The following is a 23056-nucleotide window of genomic DNA, read 5'->3' as shown; positions in this document are numbered from 1 at the left end:
GGAGAAGATGATGAATGAGGGAAGATGGGGAAAGGGGGGGTGATTGGGGGTGGAGGGGCAGAGGGTTGTGTTTGAGGGGAAATGGGAAAGGATGCTGATTGAGGGGAGGTGAGAGAGTAATGATTGAGAGAATGGGGAAAACATGAAGATCAGACAGAACTGAATGTAAAACTTGGAGTAATGACAACTAAACCAACAGGAAAGAGAGAATTATGATAAATGAATCAATTTCAACAGAGCAATTCTTAACTAGTGGAGTGTCAAGTAGTCCCACGCTGGGGCCTCAGCTACTTACAATTTGTATTAATGACTTGGATGAAGGAATAATAATGGTGCAGCAAATCTGCCGATGATACAAAGACAGGTATGAGAAGGAAAATTGCAAGCAGTATGTAAAGAGTTTGCAAATTAATATACATTGGTTAACTGAATGGACAAAGATTTAGCAGATGAGCTGTCCACCAAGATATTGGTCTATAATTGAGGCCATTATTTGAATGGAAATATTGTGCCCGTTTATGTGGAAAAGGCAAGAGAAAGACACTAAGTTACAACCTGCATTATGAGGGCCAGCATAGGCACAATGGAACGAATGACCACAGCGTGCATCATAATAATTCTGTGAAGCCTCGAGGACCATGTGGGAAAACATAAGGTTTTGCATTTTGGCGAGAAGAACTGAAAAGCAAAGTGTTATTTAAATCCAAGGAGACTACAGGACGCTGCAGTGCAGGGGGATCTGGGTGTCCTTGTACAGGAACCACAAAAAGATGAGCATGCAGGTACAGTAAGAAATTAGGAAGGCAAATTAAATGTTCTGCAGCCAAGGACTGTTAAAGCGGGGAAATCTCGCTGCAAATGGACAGGACATTGGTGAGCCCACACCTAGAATAACATGCACATTGTTGGTAGAGAAGATTCGCTCATCTGATTCCTGGCCTGATAGGGTTTGGGCTATGTAGGAACAGTCAGCTGGGTAGCCTTATACTCACTGGCATTTAGAAGAATGAGAGATCTTATTGCAACATACCAGATTCCAAGGGGGTCAGGAATAGATACAGACGGAATAATGCTTCTCCTGGAGGATTCTAGGGCGTACGGTTTCAAAGTTTCATGAAGGGTGGAGGTGAGGAGGAACTCCTTCTCTCAGAGGGTCATCAGGCAGTGGAGGATGAGTCATTGAGTAAGACTCGGGGCTGAGTTAGACGGAGTTTTGGCCGATGAGTGGGTCAGTGGTTATGGGAAGTGAGTTGAGGCCACAATCAGATCACTCATGACCTTACGAAAAGATGGAACAGGCTGGAAGGGCTGAATGGCCTATTCCTGCCCCTATTTTTCCTAATGATGATCTCACGTGCAGGTACCCACCGAGAGTAACAACACCGCCGAAAAATTACATTCACGATGTACCTTTATTTTAGTGAAATGTCTTAAAAAGTTTCACAAGAGATCATCTGACAGCAGGACAATATCACGGCAGCCAATCAAAAGCTGAATTAAGGAACATCTGAAGGGAGGAGAGCTAATTGGAGAGGAAAGGTTTTCCAGAAACTCAGGGTGCAGGCAGTTAAAGGTATGGTCACCAAAAATGGCGCCAACTGAGTATGGGGCATGGTGGCGGGGGGGGGAATGATTGGCCAGTCTCTTCAACTGCCACACTGCAAATTCACGCTGGAGGGATTTGCGAATCACAGGTCTTGGAAAACTGTTCTTGCTGTTACTCATGGGGGAGGTGGCTAGGGGAATTCGGGGTTACGAGGCGAACAAAACTGCTTCAAAATAAAGAGAGGAAGAAAATGGCGCTAAAGTACTCGAATGTCAGACCATGGACGCAGGTGCAGACGTAGACCATTCGGCCCATCGGCTCAGCTCCACCATTTATGGCCAATCTGATAACCCTCAATTCCACTTTCCTGCCTTTTACAGAAAAGCCTGGATTCCTTTCCTGAATTAAAAATCTACCTTAACCTTAATGACCCAGCCTCAACAGCCCTAGTTTGTGAAGAATTCCACACATTCACTACCATCCGACAGAAGACATTCCTCCTCATCGCTGTCTTACATGAGCGACTCCATACTCTGCGAGTGTGCCCTCTGGTCCCAGACTCTGCCGCAAGAGGAAACAACGTCCCTGCAGCCACCCTGTGAAAGCCCCTATGTATCGTACATGCTTCAACAAGATTGCTTCTCACTCCACGGAGTACAGACCCAACCTACTCGAGCTCCCCTCTTAAGACAATCCCTCCACTACAGAACTGCAAACCGTTGTTGTTACTCCACTGAATCCAGGTACACAGGATTTGCAGATTGTTGCTGTCTCCGGGGGGGAGGTGAATGATCCCACACACATGATTTTGTTCGCAAATTAATTGAAAAGGATGCTGAATGTTCTTTCGTGTTACCTTGTTTTAAATTTACTGCTTAGGATTCCCATCTGTGCAGCATGATGAAGACAAGAACGCTAATTTTTTTTCCCCCCTGTTTTGTTGAAAACAGATACAAACCTGCGCTTGATTATAATTAGCGAACAGACAAGTGCTTCTAATTCAGAGATAATTGGACACTTCAATGCCAGTACTTTTGTGTAGTTTATGTTTAGAGGGGATTCATTTTATCCACAAGCTGCATAATAACTAACCTTTTGGAAACAGGTTTTCACGCACAGACATAACAAACAGAAAATCCTCAAAATATGGGAGCAGTGAAACATCTGTGACAGACGAAATAGGTTTTCTTGCAATTGTAACAGTGGGGAAATTGTCAGCGCGCACTGTACAGCCTGTCTGGTATGGGAACACAGCAGGTCAAAATGGAATTTCAGAGGTTGCACCCAGTGTCTCCCTGTCCCTCCTCAGCATATACTGGTGCAATCTGCCCCACCACCCACTGTTCAACATCAGGGAACCGATGCAGCCGGCTTAGAGTCTTGGGAGCACACCTGGACTCCACACTCCAGGAATAATATGATTGCACTGGAGAGGGAGCAGAGAAGATTTACCAGGAGGTTGTCCAGTCTGGAGATATTTACCAGGATGTTGCCCCAGTCTTTTTATACAGACAATGATTCACGTGTGGAATGAACTTCCAGAGGAAGTGGTGGCTGAGGGTACAGTTACAATGTTTAAAAGACATTTAAATACGTACATGAATAAGAAAGGTTTGGAGGGATATGCCAAGCGCAGGCAGGTTGGACTAGTTTAGTTTGGGAGCATCGTCAGCATGGTCTGATTGGACTGAAGGGTCTGTTTCTGTGCTGTATGACTCTATGAGTACCACATGAGTTGGGTGGTTCGCTCTGAGGTCTGGGAGATAGACTGGAGACTGTCCACCTTGGAGAAGGAAAGGTTATGAGAACTGGTGGGGGATGTTCAAAATTAAAAGGGGCCTGAAGATGGTAATCAGAGTTGAAGCATTGAGAAGGAAAGGGTATAGATTTAAAGTTATTGGCAAATGAATAACTTTCCCCAGTTATTCTTTCCCAGCACAGGGAGTAATTAGGGTCTGGAACACACTGCCCGACAGTACAGTGAGGTAAGCTCAATTGAGGCTTTCAAAAGGGACTCAGACTGTTATCGCTCTTGTTAGTTCACTGGGGGTTCAGAACTGGGCAGCGTAAGTGAGGGGAGAAAGATTTAAAGGTAGCTGAGGAGCAACTTTTTCACCCGACGGTGGTTCGTATGTGGAATAAACTGCTACAGGAAGTGATAGATGCAGGTACAGTTCAAACAGTTAAATGATGTTTGGACAGGTGCATGAATGGGAAAGATTTAGAAGGATATGGGCTGATAGCAGGCAAATGGCAGTAGTTTAGTTTGAGGAAACATGGTCAGCATGCACTGGTTGGAACAAAGGGTCTGGTACGGTGCTTTCCGACTCGATGGTGGGATGTGAGTGTCGCTAGCTGGGCCCAGCATTTATTGCCCACCTCTCATTCGCCCTTGGGAAGGTATCGATGGAGAGCCCGCCTTCTTGAACGGCTGCAGTCTAACCCACGGAGCTATTAGGGTGGCAGCAGGCTGCAGGGTTATGGTGAACGGCCCATTCAGAGAGCAGGCAGTGATGTGAAGGGCCGAAGGACCTCGCTCTGCGCTGTTGACAGAGTGTGACCCCACCGGATGGAGACTGTGGATGGCAGGCTCTCCGGGCACAGAACAGCAAATCTATCCACAGAGCTCGAACCGTAATGAGTAGTTACATTCTGCACAAAGGTTCAATAATCCTTTTCTTTTTTGGAAAATGAAAGCACCGAGGCAATTAAATTGGTGCTGCGATTGCAATGGTTGTGGGCAATACAAGACCAGCGTGCAAATGTATTTTTTAGCTACATTCAACACTGATCGGACCTCCATTGTATAATGACATATTGTCTTCCTAGTGAAGGCTCATTATTCCACCACCTCTAAAATTAGTGCAAAATGAGCTCTTTTGTAGTGTGCTGCTGGCAAAAAATGTCCCATTTGAGTCCATTTTCAATGCGAATCGTATCCATTATTGACTCGGAAGCAGTTTCATTCAATATTTAATGTGCTTAGTTACACGGCAAGTCTTTTCCACGTCCAGAATATGATTTTTTTTTGTGTTGGCGTTTCAAAATAAAAGACAAGAGGGATGATGATATCGCGAGCTGTTTATATAATCTTATGAAGCGCACATACTTTAGTCAGTAACAATCAGCAGTGGCTGCTCAGATAATCTAATAAAGTGTAGAATGGATCACTGGGACCAAACACATTATCAAACCAATTTATTCGATCAATACTTTGTCAGAGAGCTCGCAACGCGTTTGAATGTTCTGGACAACAGCGTATGACCTCATCCTGGTATCTGTGTCCCAAATGCAACCCCAGAGATTTTAATTATTGATTTCTTGTTGTCAATTAATATGCTAAAAGATTTTTAAGTCTGCACAGACTTCCAGTCATATACTTTTACAACATCAACTCTTTGCAGTGTGGGCACTGCTGTTGTAAACCGCACCCATCTCCCATGGGGAGAGGTTGCAGGACCTGGGAAGAAGGTAGAAAGTACAATGCACGCTTATTGTGAAGCACAGAAAATAGCAGCAGGCCACTTGGCCCTTCAAGCCTGTTCCATCACTCAATAGGATCGCGGCGAATCATCCAACTCAGTCCCCTTCGTCCCACTTCCTCCCTTTGATCCCTTTCACCCGTAGAACTACACCTAAATCCTTCTGGAAAACTTTCAATGCTTTGGCCTCAAATGTTTTCTGCGGCAGAGAATTCCCACAGGGTCCCCACCCACTCTCTGGGTGAAGACATTTCTCAGTCCGAAATGGGTCTGTGCCATAATCCTCAGACTGTGGCCCTCTGGTTGTAGAAATTCTCAGTCATCAGGAACACCCTTCCTGTGTTTACCCTATCCAGTCCTGTCCGAATCTTATACGTTTCCACACAGTTTCCCCACACATTCTTGCAAACTCCAGTGAATACAGTCCTAACCGATCCGGTTTTACATCATAAGTCAGTCCTGCCATCCCAGGAATCCGTCTGGTAAAACTCTGGTGCACTCCCGCTATTGCTCCTTCCTCAGATAAGGAGACCCCAAACGACACAACACTCCAGGTGCGGTCTCACCAAGGCCCCTGTAGATTTGCAGAGGGTCAGCCATGATCGTATTAAACGGCAAGGCAGGCTTGTACAGCACGGAAACAGAGTCTTCGGTCCAACTCATTCTGCTGACCAGATAAACAAATGAATCTAGTCCCACTTGCCAGGACTTGGCCCTTATCCCTCTAAATCCTTCCAATTCACATACCCATCCAGATGCCTTTTAAGACGTCATTGTACCAGCCTCCACCACTTCCTCTGGCAGCTCAATCCAGATACATACCACCCTCTGTGTGAAAACGTTGCCCCTCAGGACCCTTTTAAATCTTGCCTGATCTCCAGCATCTGCAGACCTCACTTTCTCCTCGCAGATAAACAAATGAATCTAGTCCCACTTGCCAGGACTTGGCCCTTATCCCTCTAAACCTTTCCAATTCACATACCCATCCAGTTGCCTTTTAAGACGTCATTGTACCAGCCTCCACCACTTCCTCTGACAGCTCAATCCAGATACATACCACCCTCTGTGTGAAAAAGTTGCCCCTCAGGACCCTTTTAAATCTTGCCCCTCTCATCCGAAACCTATACTCTCCAGTTGTGGACTCCCCTACCCTGGGAAAACACCTTGGTTATTCACCCTATCCATGAGCCTCATGATTTTACAAACATCCACCCCTCAGCCTCCGACGCTCCAGGGAAGATAGCCCCAGCCTATTCAGCCTGGCCCTGTCGCTCAAGTTCACAGTTTCTACGATTCTGTACAGATACGTGCAGTTGGAGCTAAAGGCCGCTTGGCCTCTGTGACCTGCTCCACCATTTGGTAAAGACGTGACTGATGTGGTTGTGGTCTTAGGTCCGCTCTCTCACCGACCCCCAATAACTACCCGCGTCCCCCATTGCTCAAGAATCTATCTGCCTCTGCTTTGAGAACTGTTGGTCAGCTGGAGTACTGGGTGCGGTCCTGGTCCCCACACCACAGGGAGGGTGTGACTCCACCAGAGAAGGGGCGCGGAGGAGATTCACCAGGATGCTTTCTGGGCTGGAGTGATTCCGTTATGAAAGGGAGACGAGAGAGGCTGGGCTGCTTTCCTTAGAGAACAGAAGGTTGCGAGAGGTCGTACATTTGCCCAGCAAAAATCAGGAGGGGATACAGCGGATAGGGAGAAACCTATTCTCCTTATTCGAGAGGTCAATGCCAAGTTTTAAGGTTTCGATTTGGAGGTGCCGGTATTGGACTGGGGTGGACAAAGTTAAAAATGACACTACACCAGGTTGGAGTCCAGTAGGCTTATTCGCAGGCGCTAGCTTTCGGAGTGCTGCTCCTTCATCGAATTGTTTTCAGGGAAGGAACAGGAGGTTTAGAGGGGATTTGAGGAAAATCCTTTTCAGCCAGAGGGTTATGGGCATCTGGAACTGCCTAAAAGGGTGGTAGAGACACTTGGGAACTATTTAGACAAGCACTTGAAAGGTCTTTGTGGTACAATGGTATTGCCCCTGCCTCTAGACTGGTGGACCCAGGTCCAAGTCTCACTTGTTCCACAAGTGAGCGACAATATCTTTGAACAGGCTGATGAGGAAATATCAACAAGGCTGGGGGCCAACTGCTGGAAATTCGGACAGAATGATGTCCGCTGATCAGCACGGATGTAATGGGCCGAACGGTCTCTTGCAGAGCTGTAGAAACCTCCCTGACTCCTCCGCGACCTTCTGAGGAGACTCAAAGTGCCACGTCATTAAAACGCTGTCTGAATTAAAGGGAGGTGCCTTAATTTTTAAAATGTGCCCCGTACTTCTATTCCCTCCCAGAAAACCATCCTTCAGCACCCATCCTGCCCAATCCCTTCTGGCTCTTGTGTGACAAAGTTTCCAGGATTGGGGGATTTGAAAATGCAAGGGCCTGGATGGTTTCCCCCCTGTACTCTGCGAGGAATGCTTCAGTGGGTTGATGCTGTTCCCCTGGGAGATGGTTATCCTCCGAGACTCCATACAGTCCAGGGGTGAGTCCACTTGGAATCACAAATATTGCCTATCTTTTCCTCCTTTTCTAACTGTAATACAATTATAGAGTCATGCAGCACAGAAATAGACCCTTCCATCCAATTTGCCTGTGCTTGGCCCATCTCCCTCTAAGTTGAAACTTTATTGCTGGAACAGCACAGCAGGTCAGGCAGCTTATAGAGTCATGCAGCACAGAAATAGACCCTTCCATCCAATTTGCCTGTGCTTGGCCCATCTCCCTCTAAACCCTTCCTATCTATGTCCCTATCCAGCTGCCTTTTAAATGTTGTCATTGTACCAGCCTCCACCACTTCTTCTGGCAGCTTGTTCCATACACGCACCACCCTCTGCGTGAAAAAGTTACCCCTCAGGTTCCTCTTAAACCTCACCTTAAACCTAAGCCCTCTAGTTTTGGACTCTCCTTCATTGGGTAAAGGACTTAACGGCTATTCACCTTATCAGTGTCCCTCGTGATTTTACAAACCTCGATAAGGTGTCCCCCTCAGCCTCCTACACTCCAGGGAATAAAATCCCAGTCTATTCAGCCAGGGCCCAGCATTTATTGTCCAACCGCAGTTGCCCGAGAGGGTGAGCTGTCTTCTTCGCCTGCTGCCACCCATTTCTTCAGAAAGGTACAGCCATAACGCCATTAGAGAGGGAATTACAGGGCTTGGACCTGGCAAAGCTGAAGGGACTGCAGTATGTTTCCAAGTCAGGATGGTGAGTGGATTGGAGGGGAGTTTGCAGGGGGTGGTGTTCCTGTAGTATTTGCTGTCCTTGTCCTTCTGGATAGTAGTGGCCATGGGTTTGGAAGGTGCAGCCTCAGGAACCTTCTGCATTTTATACTTATTAAAATTAATCACTGTACTGCTTAAAAAATTTCACAAATATCATTGTTTTCCCCCGAAAAGGGAAAACTGCGGCCCCAGCTGAAATGGAATTGGAGTATAAATCTAATTAAACCAGAACAATGACTGATAGACAGAACACCTGAATGAAGATGTAACTCGAAAATTATAATCAGCTACAAGCAAATCTACAAAACCGTCTTTAACATAGTTTAAGATAATCAGAGGGTTAGATCGGGTGGACAGTGAGAATCTTTTTCCTCGGATGGTGAAGGCTAACATGAGGGGGCATAGCTTTAACTTGAGGGGTGATAGATTTAGGGAAGATATTAGAGGTAGTTTCTTTACTCTGAGAGTAGTAGAGGTGTGGAATTGCCTGCTTGCAACCGTAGGAGACTCGCCGACGTTAAGGGCATTTAAATGGGCATTGGACATACATATGGGTAATAATGGAGTGGTGCAGGTTAGTTGGACATCGTATTATTTTCACAGGTCTGTGCAACATCGAGGGCTGAAGGGCCTGTATTGCGCTGTAACACACAGGATTGTGAACACAAGGCTAAAGCAACAGTAACCTTAATTTATATGTCGCCTTTTATGTAATGTCATGGCCTTACAGGCTCCGTGGGAGCATTCTTAAACAAAATTTGGCACTCATTCAGTCCCACACCTGTGGGTCAGATCCTCAAATTCCTGCAGCAGTTTTTAAACTTGCAACAGAGTGCTGATACAGCCAAGAGTGGCTGACTGGAAAGGGAGACAGATAGGATGTAACATCTGAGGTGCCTTCTGAAGTTTCAAATAGATTAGACTGTTCTCTCTTGCGACTACAATGTTAAGGAGGGGCAGACAATCCCCAGCTCAACTGCAAGCCACCCCTGCGGATTACGCCCCAAACGGTAGACCCATTTTCTGTTTTAACCATTGAACAGCACAAAAAGGCAGGGTTAAAAAGCCCGTTCCAAATCTACTGGAGTGTACTCATGGGAATGAATGTGTACACGGACAGCACGGTGGCTCAGTGGTTAGCGCTGCTGCCTCACAGCACCAAGGTTTAGTATTACAGCTGTGGAAAGGACGATGGATGAAGACTCACCATCTGAGGTAGTTTGGGCTGAGGTTAGGAATAGGAAAGGTGAGCTCACCCTGTTAGGAGTTTTTTACAGGCCTCCTAATAGTCCTAGAAACATAGAAGAAAGGATTGCGAGGATGATTCAGGAGAAGAGTGAAAGTAATAGGGTGGTTGTTATGGGGGACTTTAACTTTCCTGATATTAATTGGGAAAGCTATAGCTCAAGTTCGTTAGATGGGTCAGTGTTTGTCCAATGTGTGCAGGAGGGTTTCCTGACACAATATGTAGATAGGCCAACAAGAGGTGAGGCCATACTGGATTTGGTTCTGGGTAACGAACCAAGCCAGGTGATAGAATTAGAGGTAGGTGAGCACTTTGGGGACAGTGACCACAATGCGGTGTACCAGCATGGGTCTGAGCATTAGCATATCCTGACGGTCACATTCAAAGAACTGTTCCTATGGTGATCCCTGCACTGCAGGTTAAGAAAGCTCTCTCTCACACACACTGCTGCAGACCTTAAGCAGTAAATAAGATAATAAAAGGCCTCTCTCTCACTCTGAATGCTGGAATCTCATCACAGTCCACAAGCATCTTTACTCAGAGTGTAGTAGGGGCGTGGAACGGCCGGCCTGCAGCAGTAGTAGTCTCGCCAACATTAAGGGCATTTAAATGGTCATATTCTCAACCAATCTGAAAACTTAACAATCACAAAACCGACCAATGTCAAAGATACCAGCAACCTTCAGCGCAACATCCATTCTCTGAGAACAATTCAGAGACGGATTTGCGTATCTTTCTTATTAACTATTATCTTTTTGGACTGCCCTCTCATTTTTAATTACCTGGTGCATTACTAATTATTATCAGATATAAACTCAGTCCTCCTGTTAACTCAAAGAAGCCCGGCTGATGTGGTTCCTTTATACAATAAAAGTTCATTTGGTTCTGGGGAAAAGGCACGCACAAGGAATGGGGATTCTTTCCGAATTAAGCAAAGCAGGTGGTGTCGCGGTCAATAAAGAAGACAAGTCAGTCCATCCATCCTCACCTGGTAGTTTGGGAGTTCTCGTCTGGGTCTGCATCGATTCAGGGAACCTCTCCTGGGGTCCAGTTGCAACATGAGAATGAAGAGTTATGAATGAGGAGAAATGTTTCTCTTGTGGGAGGGGCTCAAATGAGGAACACAGGAGCAAGTATAGTCCATTCGGCCCTTCTTCCAGCCTGCTACGCAATTCAATACAACCACAGCTGATCTAGCTCCCCCCAAATCCCCGTGACTGACCACCGAGTCAGTCGAAAATCCAAGTCAACCTTGATTCAATTTAAAATCAAAACCAGGGGCTTACAAAAGACGGCGACAAGGAGAATTTTGTCACTGAGAGAGAGGGTCGTCTCTCTGTGGAACTCTCTTCCTCAGACAGGGAGGCGGGATCACTTAATGGTGTCTAAGACAGATGGAAACAGATACTTGTCCAGCAAGGGAGCCAAAGGTTGTCAGGAGTCTGGGTCATGGGGGAGAGCCACGTTGAGGGATTAGCCAGATTAGCTGCAATCTTGGTGGAGTAGGTTCGAGGGGTCAAACAGCCTACGCCAACTGCTAACGTGCACCGATCGCATGGATCCCAGTGTTTAGAAGCTGAAGCCGGATATTAAATCTGGGAATGTACATTTCCGTGGAGATTTTCAGAGACAGAGTTTGAGGGACATGGGATAGAAGAATAAAGAGGAGTTGATCCCGAATGATACAACCCCTTCGCCTCCACCCTCTTTAGTCAAAGTCTAGTTACCAGAGAGTGCAGAGAGAGAGAGAGAGAGAGAGAGAATACAAGACAGACCTCTGACCTCCTCACAGTGAGTGTCCGTGATAAATGTTGAACTGGACTCGAGACCCCTTTAAATCCTCAAGACTGTTGTCGCTCTCAACAACGGGTGGGTGCTGCCAAATGGGCAGACCGCCAGGGCCTGTTTGTTGTTGCATCAGGAGAGGATAAAACTCACCCTGCCCAACCTCATTAACCTCCCCCTGCGCCCCCTTTCACACACACCTCCCTCTTCTCACACCACCCACCAGCTGGGCCCCTTTAGCAGCTGCAGTTCTCCTGCTCTCCCCTCACAAAGAGTCTCTCTTCGCCAAACCACCCACATCTTCAGGCTGCATGAAGCCTGGGTCTGGGTCACTCCGTAGGTGTGGGGGGGGGAGTTCCTGACAAATGGGCTCTGGGCCTAAATCCCCTTTCTCCGGCAGGTCAGGCCTGGCTCCCCAGGAAGCTCAGTTCCCACAGTTTTCTTTCTGGGTTCCAGCTTGTTTTTTTGGGGTGGGGGGGGGAGATTGGCAGCTCACATCCAGCAGACAGGACACCTCCCTGAAAGCTTGGAGCAGCCTCACTTCTGGGTGAGGTAGGTCAGCAACTCCGGCAGCCATACCACCCAACCATCACCCCCACCCCCTGCACTTCCGGCCTTATCCCGCTCACAGGATTACTTGCCCCAACACTCCTACAGCATCGGGATCAGAGACTGGTCCGAAGACGTCAGAAACAGAGATCTGTTCAAGACAGAGCGAGGACAGACTCATACCTTCAAGACAAAAGCGGGCATAGACACCCATTGGGCAAGGGAGTGATCAAGGATTATCAGTGGGTCAAAACAGATCAGCCACATTCGTTTGGAACTGGGGAGTAGCATAGGGAGGGATGGGCTGAATAGCCCTGCTTCCATTCCCATGCCGTGCATTGGAGCCCTCCTGCCACCCCCAACTCTGGTTCACAACACCAGCTTTTTGTTGCGCCATTTCCCGCAGAGACAGGGAAGCTGCTGGCGTGGGCTTGTATTCCAAATTCCACAGTCCTATCTGACCCCCTTCCCCCACTCTAAGTAATCTGTGATTCCCTCAGCGACAAGACTCAGACTACCCCGCCGACCTCCACCATCCTCTGAGACACAGAGTTCCAAAGTCACACATCCTTCTGAAGGAGGGATAAAAATTCTCAACCCTGTCCCAAAAGGGTGACCCTCGATTATAAAAGAGCACCCCCTTGCTCTGGATTGACCCACACCATGTCCACCTTGTCAAGATGGTTCAGGACCCTCACTCTGCCCAACTCCTCCAGTGGAACCCAAGCCCAATCTGTCACAGGCTGCCCCCTCAGACACTCTGCTCATTCATGGTATCACCCTAGCGATCCTGCCTCTTCATGTTGGAATGGGAATGTCACTGGTCTATCAACATAGAGGCCTAGACGAATGTTGGGGGCAGGCGGCAGCTTTGTAACAACCTGGAAAATAAGGCTAGTTTCACTCGGGTCACTCTTGCCGTCTCGGGAAGGAAACCTGGCGCCTCTCTCCAGTCTGGCCAACATGTCATTCCACTGTTGCCTCTCGTCTGCCCTCCGAGGTGGCGGAGCGAGCCACTCAGTTCAATGCGAGATGACCGAGAAAGGCTGGGCCTCGCGAGCAAAGTCCCATCTCCCACATCGAGGGCAAGGAATGGAAATGATTGGATTGCACCGCACGGGAAATCCCACTGTATCGCAACGGGGTTGGTAAAGTGCTGTGACTGGAACGAGGGGCCAGGTCGATCGCATGGAGGATGAGATCCCTGACTGGGGGCTGCGACCCTGGGCCTGTCTGAAACAGGACAGTCAGGGCGTCTCCTCGTTCTCGGGACTGGCACCGAGCTGGCTGGTCAGAGCCCATGTTGAAAAGGGTGACCTGCGTGTCAGGATACTGGCCTCTGTCCAGTTGTTTTTCACAATCACGTCAGTGTGCAAAACATCACAGACTGCGGCGGTTCAAGATGGCAGCTCACCACCCCCGCTTTTCGAGGGCAACTAGAACAGAGAACATTCCAGCGCAGTACAGGCCCGTCGGCCCTCGATGTTGCACCGACCTGTGAAACCGATCTGAAGCCCTTCTCACCTACTCTATTCCTTTATCATCCATATGTTTATCCAATGACCATTTCAATGCCCTGAAAGTTGGCGAGTCCACAAGAGGCAGACCGGTCTCAAGCACCAAAACCCATGTCCCACTGAGGGCAAGAGATGGAAATGATCGTGGCACTGCCAGGTTATAACCACGACAGTTTACAAACAGCTACACAAAGTACAGTTCTCCTTTATTCACAGAATTAAAACTGAGAGGTCGATTGTACAGAGTTTACATCCATGCACCATGCATGGAGTTCATTTCATTAGACCCGTGCCATTTAAGACCACATCGAGCGGGACTTGATGTGAACCTAATTGCCGCGGCGAGCACGTTATTCAGAAACGTCCCGATTAACCAGGCTTTTGAAGCAAATCTTGTGTTAAGGGCTGGGGGCTGCAGGGATACGTTAAGGCAAGGCTGTGCAACACAGCAGCTGCAGAAACAAAACGAAAAGAAAACTCAAGACATCCAGACGCTGGGTAATCGCTGCCCTGCCTCCGTTTGCATAAATTGCCCCACATTAGCATAAGCACTCTCCACACAATTTAAACAGCAAAAAGTGCTGCAATTATGAGACAGCTACAGTCAATGGCAATGAGAGAGATCTATTCAACAGACGCCCTGAGTGTTCACACTCATCTCAGAGCTCTTTGTGTGATTAGAGGCTAATTTCACAATAAATCCAGAAGCACCACAGTTAAATGGACTTCCAAAACCAAGTATCAATGTCAGAGAGAGAGAGAGTGTGCGCAGAAACCCCTGGAATTATTCACGTAAACAAATGATCCGTCGTAATGGAGACTGATACACACATCCTGGATCTGTGCCCAACTCCATTAAATCAGCAGTTGACATCCTCTCTGCCTCAGATTAACACTTTAAACAAATTAGATTCATTTCCAGTGTCATTTCAGCTCCACTCTCCCTCTTGAAATGAGAAACATTAATGCAGAATACATCTCCTCCACTCCCACAACCTCCAACCAACGTTTTTGAAGAAAGCGATATCTTTTTTTTAAATCCAAGATGGCGACGGAGTGGGAGTCTCGTTGGCTTTCTTTCCCTTTTGCTTCCTTCTTTTCATTTTTTTTCTTTTGGGCCGATAGCTGCGGCAGTGCTGGATGGATCCGGACACAGCCTCTCCCCTTCCCCCAGCCCAGGGTCTCATAGCAAGCAAGGAAGAGTCCCTGGCTGACTCCCCCTGACTCCTGCGGCCCAGGTTCACAGACTAGGCTGAGGCTTCAGATCCGCAGCCGGGACTGAGCCCCTTGAGGTGGAGAAGGTTGGTCTTGTCCCCGTGTGGCGTTCTCCCTGTGTTTTGGTCTCCCCTGCGGCAGTCTCCTGGTGTGGCACTCTTGTCCCAGAATGAAGCTGTTGTCCTCACGTGGGGGTCTTCTTTGTCTTCGGTGTCCAGGTTTCCCAGCGGCCCACTGTGGCGGTCCCGTCCAGGAGTGACAGTCTCCCTTGGTGAAGGTTTCTGCCCTTTGTATCCAGTAGCCCGGCCTGGCGGTCTGGTGCCAGTTGCATCGGCAGGGTATTCCATCATTCCTAAATCGGCTTTTCCCAAGGCCAGGAGCCACATTCCTGATGAAGGACGTATGCCTGAAATGTCGATTCTCCTGCTCCTCGGAGGGGTCTGACCTGCTGAGCTTTTCTAGCTCCACACTCTCGACTCTGATCTCCGCAGTCCTCACTTTCTCTGAGGCCTGGAGCCGTTAACTGAACTGTGATGGACTTTGTCCTAACTTTACTTCTGTTCTGTTTTTATGTAGGACTTCTGTCATTGATGTCGGTGCTGCGGAGTGGCGACTTACAAAACCTTTCTCTGTACGTGTCACGTAAAAGTACACATGACGCCAAATGTCTATTCTATTCTAAGGCCAAGCTTCTAATGGTGATCCGAGACACTCAATTTTATTCTACAGTCCCATAATAATTTCGTTCCATTTGATAAAATCCCTCATCGAGAGAGGAGAAATGGGTTTGGGAGGATGAGGGTGGGTGTGATTGCTGAAGACAAGGCTGCATTTTCCCAAGTGAGCTCACTTAGAGAGGATATGAATGTAAAGAATACACTCGAGTGGGCAATTTCCTTCCGAGTCAAGATTTGATTAATTGCGAAACACAGCGGTGAGAAAGGAGATCGATACTAAATCGTCACAGGGTAGGGACTGGGTACTTCCTCAACATCGATCAGGAAAATGGGACAGTTCACTTTCAGTCACGGAGGATATAACAACCCCGGGGGAGGGGGGTGGGGGGGGGGGGGGGTAAGTCACAGGTTCAGGAGCAAGACATCAGCGCGAGGGTTAAAGGCTCAGAATGGGTCAGGAACATTGGAAGAAGAAGCAGGAATAGGCCATTCGGCCCCTCAAGCCTGCTCAGCTATTCTAATAGGCCCTGGTTCATCTTCTACCTCCTTCACAATATCATCGCGCTCCCCTGCCCCACACACACACACTTTTCAGATCAAGACCTATGTCTTGAACACAACCGAAATCCCACAACCCTCTGGGGGGGAAGGTTGGGGCAGGGGGGGGGGAGCAGAGGAGACAGAAGAAGGGTCATACAGCACCACAACAGACCCTTCGATCCAACTCGTCCATGCCAACCAGATATCCTAATCTCATCTAGTCCCATTTGCAAGCACCTGGCCCAAATCCTTCTAAACCCTTCCTCTCCATATCCCCACCCAGATGTCTTTTAAATGTTACCATTGTACCAGCCTCCACCACCTCCTCTGGCAGCTCATTCCATACACGCATCACCCTCTCCAAGAAAACGTTGCCCCTTGTATCCCTTTTAAATCTTTCCCCTCTCACCTTAAACCTATGACGTCTAGTTTTGGACTCTCCTACCCCTGGGGAAAAGACCTTCGCTATTGATCCTATCTATGCCCCTCATGACTTTAAAAACCTGTATAAGGTCACTCCTCAGCCTTCAATTCTGCAGGGAAAACAGCCCCAGCCTATTCAGCCTCTCCCTGTAGCTCAAACCCTCCAACCCTTGCAGCATCCTTGTAGGTCTTTGCTGAACCCTTTCAAGTTTAACCACATCTTTCCTCCAGCAAGGCAGCCAAAATTGAAAGCAGTATTCTAAAAGTGGCCTCACTAATGTCCTGTACAGCCGTAACATGACCTCCCAACTCCTATGTTCAATGCACTGACCAGTAAAGGCAAGTGTACCAAATGCCGCCTTCACCACCCTGTCTACCTGCGACTCCACTTTCAAGGGACCATGCAGCTGCAGCACTAGGTCTCTTTATTCCCAGGGGTCCCACCATGAACTGTCCAAGTCCTGCTCGGGTTCGCCTTACCAAATTCCAACACTTCACATTTATCCAAACTCCATATGCCACCCCTCAGCCCATCCGTTTAAGGTCCCATACTACTCTAAGGTAACCTTTTTCCCTGTCCGCTCTACCACCGCCTTTGGTGTGACCTGCAAACTTACTAACCTTGCCATACATTCAAATTGTATACATGATGAAAAGCAGTAGACCCAGCCACCCTGGTTACAGTTCTCCAGTCTGTAAAGCAACCCTCCAACACCACCACCATCCCCTATCTCCTACCTTCACGGTCAATTTTGTATCCAATTGGCTAACTGCCCCTGGATTCCATGTGACTCGACCTTGCTAACCATTCTACCATGTGGAACCTTTTCAAACACCTTGCTGAAGTCCATACAGACAGCATCTACCACTCTGCCTTCATCCCTCGTCCTTATCACCTCTTCAAAACACTCAGTCAAGTTAGTAAAACACAATTTCCCACGCACAAAGCCATGTTGACTACTTTTAATCAGTCCTTGCCTTTCCAAATGCATATGAATTCCCCTCCAACAATTTACCCTCCACTGATGTCAGGCTCACCGGTCTATAGTTCCCTGGCTTTTCCTTACCAACTTTCTGAAATAACAGCACCACATTAGCTGACCTCCAGTCTTCCAGCACCTTGCCCATAGGTGTCAATGATAAAAATGTCTCAGTAATGTCTTTCCTAGCTTTCCACAAAGTTCTAGGATACACCTGATCAAGTCCTGGGGGTTTAACTATATTGATGTGTTTGTGACCTCCAGCACCACCTCTCCTGTAACATGGACACTTTTGAAGACATTACTATTTATTTCCCCAAGTTCCCTAGCTTCCATGTTCTTCTCTACAGTAAACCTGATGCAAAATATTTGTTTAGTATCTCATCCATCTCTTGGGCATCCACACATAGGTGGCTTTGTTGATCTTTAAGGGGCCCTAATTTCTCCCTAGTTACTCTTTTGCCCTTAATGTATTCGTAGAATTTGTTTGGATTCTCCTTAACCATATTTGCCAAACCTATATCATGTCTCCTTTGTGCCCTCCTTAAATCCCTCTTAGGTACACCTCTACTGCCTTTACACTCTTCTACGGATTTAATGGATCCCAACTGTCTATACCTCACATATGCCTCCTTCTTTTTCCTGACCAGAACCTCAATTTTTCTAGTCACCCAGCATTCCTTATACCGACCAGCCTTGCCCTTTGCACTAACAGGAACATCCTGTCTCTGAACTCTCGTTACCTCATGTTTGAAAGTCTCCCACTTGCCAACCTCCCTTTTACCTGTGAACAGCCTCCCCCAATAAACTTTTGAAAGTTCGTGCCTAATACCGTGAAAATTGGCCCACTCCAATTTGGAACTTTAACTTTTAGATCTGGTCTGTCCTTTTCCACAACTCTTCTGAAGCTATTAGAAGTACGGTTGCTGGCCCCAAAGTGCTCCCCAACTGACACCTCAGTCGCTTACCCAGCCTTATTTTCCAAGAGAAGGTCAAGTTTTGCTCCCTCTCTAGTAGGTACATCCATATATTGAATAGGTAAATTTGTCTCCAACAAAGCCCTTAACACGATGGCAGTCCCAGTCGACAATTAGAAAGTTAAAATCCCCTGCCATTAGAACCCTATTATTCTTACAGATGCCCGAGATCTTCTTACATATTTGTTTCTCAATTTCCATGTGTGCGCGCTAGTGAGTGAGATAAATGCGTCTGAGCATGCGTCACAGCCATGCACATTCCAATGGCGGGGCACAGTACCGCCTGCACTGGGAACACACTCTGCATCTAAAGGAGCATTGGAAAAGGAGGAGCAAGGGTATGGAGAGGATTCTGGGTGGGAATTCCAGAACTCCTATGGGAGGGATTAAAACAGGGGGGAGGTGGGGTGAGCAAGAGACCAGAACAGGAAAGAAATTCCGACCCAAATACAGAACTCGCAGGAATGACAATCAAGTGTCCGCCAAGTCTAGGTGAAACCCCACTGTTGCCCCTGGAGAGCTGCAGAGGTACCGAGGAAGTCTCCGCACGGTGCACACCGACACAGGATGACACAGTCACAAAAGCATGACCGAATAAGCACCAGGGTAAGAGAGCATTTCAGAGCTGAGCGTGTCAGCACGGAGCGCCCGTTACCTCAATACGACCGGTGTCTGGTTGGAAGCCACGTGCTGGATCTTCGGTTGTAACTCGACACTGTATGGCGCTGCCGTTGATGCGGATGGTTTCCTGCTTGAGGCCGAGATCGGGCAAACTCTTGCCCTCGGTCACGTGTATCTGGGCGTGGACGAGGTCAACGCTGCAGAAAGGGACGGGGCGGGGGGGGGAAGAGAAAGAGACAGTCAGCGCGACCGACAGCAGGGCAACTCGCCAAAGCCGAGGAGTGCTGCGGCAGCAGATGCTGCATTCCAACTTGCTCTGCAATTGATTTTTGTCACTAACCCTGAGGCTAGAACCCAGTTTCTGACATTCTGACGGGAGTGCCTGCTCAGAGTTAAGTTGGGTTGTCAAGTTCTCCCTGGAGTTTCCGAGAGCTGAAACACAGAAATGATGAAGACACCTGCTGGAAGCGACTCAACAGCAATATAAGGGTGTGATTTGTTTCTTTCCTAAATGCTTTTAATTATAAAAATATCAGAAGTGGAAAGGCGGCCATCTGGCTGACAGCCAAAAGCATCAAATCAGGAAAAACAGTGGGTGATTTGTAATGAACAATTTCGGGTGAGTTGGCGATGCAGTGATAGCGTGACTAGACTGGTAACACAAAAGCCAAAATAGAAATGACTGGAAAAAAACTCAGCAGGTCAGGCAGCATCTGTGGAGAGAAAGCAGAGTTAATGTCCCTTCTTCAGAACAAGGTTTGAGTTATAAGGAACGGCTGGATAGGCTGGAACTTTTTTTTCCACTGCACAGGAGGTTGAGGGGGTGATCTCATCGAGTTTTTAAAATCATGAGGGGCATAGATGAGGTGAACGGCAGGTGTCTTTTCATTAGGGTAGGGGATTTCAAGACGAGGGGACATATTTTTATGGCGAGAGGAGCAAGATTTAAAAAAGACATGTGGGGGCAACTTTTTCACACAGAATGGTTCGTGTGTGGAATGACCTTCCAACATTTAAAAGACATTTGAGTATGTACATGAAGAGGAAAGGTTTGGTGGGATATGGGCCAAGCACAGTATCGTTTGCTTTAGGATGATGGTAGGCATGGACTGCTTGGAAGGAAGGGTCTGTTTCTGTGCTGTGTGCCTTTATTGACCTGATGGTTGCTATGAAAAGGTTGGTATTTATGTAGAGGAAGGGGTGGGGTGGGGGCAGGCAGGAGTAAACAATAGATGGAGATGCAGCCCAATAATTTCTCCAGTGCTGAACACAACAATCTCTATTCAGAGCATTGCGAAAATTTGAGAAATGTCAAGGGACTTCAAAAGACTCAGTCAAGCTAAATGGCAAACCTGAATCACTCTCGCAGTTCATGAACATCGCTATTATAAGACTTCTATCAAATATTTACTCAACTCCTAGGTTTACTTACAGTCAGGTTTAACGTCTGTTGGGAATCACAGAAACAGACAGCCCAGAATGAGGCTATTTAGCCCATCACATCAGTGCAAGCTCTCCAGAAAAGTTGTTCATTTCGTCCCATTCCCTCCCTCTTGCCTTGAACGATTTCTCTTCATTTAGCCAACTCCTGTTCAAAATTTGTGACTAAATTTGCACCCCTCCCTTTTTAGGACGCAAATTCCAGATCTCAGCTGGTTGCTTTGTTAAAAGAATGAATCCTTATCTCCTTTCCTGGTTGCTGATCCTCCTCTCCAAGCAAACTGTTTCTCCTTATCACCGTCCTCACTCGAAAACATATTTCCAGACCTGGGGGACAGTGCGAAATGGCAGCAGGAATACCCCCCAGCCACATGCCTCCTCTAAGCGAGAGAGACAATATAATGCAGGGGATGAAGTTTGGTACCGGAACTATGGAAGTGGCCCTTTATTGGGTACCACGCAAGGTTGTTGTGGCTTACAAAGTCCTGAACAAACACATGGGTCACCTGAACGCTGTTACCTCACAAAACAGAAGTAAAACATATGTGGCCCCTCAGAACAGCCAGAGGGCCAGTCAGAAACCGAAAATAATCCCCCTCTGCCTCGTGTCGAGGAAACCTCAGAGTCCGAGATGGATGCAGCCGCGAGACCGTTACCGCCGGAAGGAGACGAGGAAACTCTCCCGAGATGCTCCAGACGCAAGAGACGGGCTATGGTCAGGCACATGCTGCCTGTGTCAGAGTCCCAGTCAGAGGAACCTGACCCAGGGGCACACACATCGCAGGAAAAGCTACAAGAGAAAGACCAGGCCAACATCCCCGCACTTGGGAGGGAGGGCGGAGGGACATCGTGGTGGGAACCAGCTGGGTCATGTTAACTACAAGCTCCTTCATTGGGAACATTAACCTGGACCAATCAGTAAAGACCAATATTAATAAGAGGTGGGCCCTCTTGTGGCACAAAGGTAGTGTCCGTATCCCTGGACCAAAAGGGCTGAGTTCAAGTCCCACCTGCTCCAGAGATGTGCAACAGCATCCCTGAACAGGTTAATGAGGAAAATGATTAACAGGTTTAAACCTGCTCAGTTCAGGAGACTGACTCCAAGCTGGCTGGCCTCAGCCAGTGTTTGTGGCCCAAGTACATAAAGGTGACTTGGTGCCGGGATACCAGCCTCTGTGCAGTTATTTCAACCACTTGCTTTCAGACTGTCTCTTTCCTGGTTTGAGACATTCCTCTGATTTCCAAAAAGACCAAACCATCCTTCCTGCACCCACCCTGGCGAGTGCTGCAAATATTTCATTCGTTTCAATGAGATCACCTCTTGTTCTTCTAAAATCTATTCCTGGTCCCCTCAAATCTCCCTTCACAGGACAATCCTACCAGCCCAGAGTTCACAAAACCTCTGTATAACCCTTCAGAGGAAGTGAAGAGGAGGCCATTCACTCCATCATGCATGTTCTAGCTGTTTGAGGGAACCATCCACTCTGCCGATGCTTTATCTCCCTGAGTGTTTCACATTTTTTTAAGCAAAACCCTTTTGAAAGTTGCCACTGAATTGGCTTCCATATTCTCTTAGGCACGGCATTCCAGGTCGCAACAGGTCACTGCATTAAACTTTGAAAAAAAAAAGCTAATACAGTCATAAAGATGTACAGCACAGAAACAGACTCTTCAGTTCAACTGGTCCACGCTGACCAGAAATCCTAAATTAATCTTCTCCCACTTGCCAGCATTTGGTCCATATCCCTCTAAACCCTTCCTATTCATATACCATGCAGATAATCTTTTAAATGTTGTAATTGTACCAGCCTCCACCATGTCCTCTGGCAGCTCATTCCATACACGCACCACCCTCTCTTCGTAAAAAAGGTGCCCCTTAAGTCCCTTTTTAACTCTTTCCCCTCTCATCTTAAACGTATGCGCTCACGTTTTGGACTCCTCTACCTTGGGGAAAAGAACTGGACTATTCACCCTATCCATGCCTCTCATGGTATCATAAACTTCTATAAGGTCACCCCTCCGACTGCAATGTTCCAGGGAAAGTAGCCCCTGCTTATTTTGCCTCTCCCTGCAGTTCAAACCTTCCAACATCCGTATAAATCTTTCTCGAACCCTCTGAATCTCCCCTCTTATTGCTGTCCCCTCATCCTTTAAATTTACCTCCCTCCGCACAGCTGACAGTGGTCACAATTCCTCCCGAGTTAGTGAATCCAAGTCCCTCATAATACATTCTGCAACTGCCCTGCTCAGAAAAGATTCCACTGCCAAACACAGAATTTAGTCTGAGATGGTTTAATGAGGAATTCGTTGTGTTTCTTTGTAGTGTGTGTGTGTGGATTTGGTTGAACAGCTTGCATGCACTGCACAATCAAGTGGGAGATAAATACCTGTTTTGCAGATCCATATATATGAATAATTATAGCCATTCCTCTGAAATGACTTAATTTTCATGAAAGGTTCAGGGAGTATAATTAAACCAAAAGGTAATCAGCATTATAATGAGAATTATTTTTGTGTCATCACACGCTTGGGGGAGGCGGGGGGGGGCAAAGTGAAACCTTGCAGACTGAGACAGTCAGACTGTCATACGCAACCTGCCAACAGGTTCAGTTCTTGTACGCAGGTCAGCCCAAAATGCAGGACAATATAAAGTAGCCATGTGTAAGGACAGGGAATATTCAAAATGGGGCAGGAATCGTGGCAACAGTCTAGGACTTTACAGTATTTTTCACAGTAGAATACACGGCACAATAAAATCACTCATTCATTTACTTTGTTTAAAAA

The 23056-nt window shown here is 47.4% G+C and overlaps 1 protein-coding gene across 5 annotated transcripts in view; it reads right to left on the bottom strand.

Moving 5' to 3' along the window:
- LOC122543886 (pyruvate carboxylase, mitochondrial-like) overlaps nt 1-23056 on the bottom strand; it is a 567831-nt gene that overhangs the window by 349668 nt on the left and 195107 nt on the right. For all 5 annotated transcript variants that reach the window (XM_043682747.1, XM_043682746.1, XM_043682749.1 and 2 more), the window contains one exon: nt 18867-19029. In XM_043682747.1, coding sequence (XP_043538682.1) covers nt 18867-19029 — 163 coding nt within the window. The remainder of the gene's footprint in view (nt 1-18866; nt 19030-23056) is intronic.

This window comes from Chiloscyllium plagiosum, chromosome 45, assembly GCF_004010195.1.
Source record: "Chiloscyllium plagiosum isolate BGI_BamShark_2017 chromosome 45, ASM401019v2, whole genome shotgun sequence".
Classification (NCBI taxonomy): domain Eukaryota; kingdom Metazoa; phylum Chordata; class Chondrichthyes; order Orectolobiformes; family Hemiscylliidae; genus Chiloscyllium; species Chiloscyllium plagiosum.
This window is presented reverse-complemented; position numbering and strand designations above follow the sequence as displayed.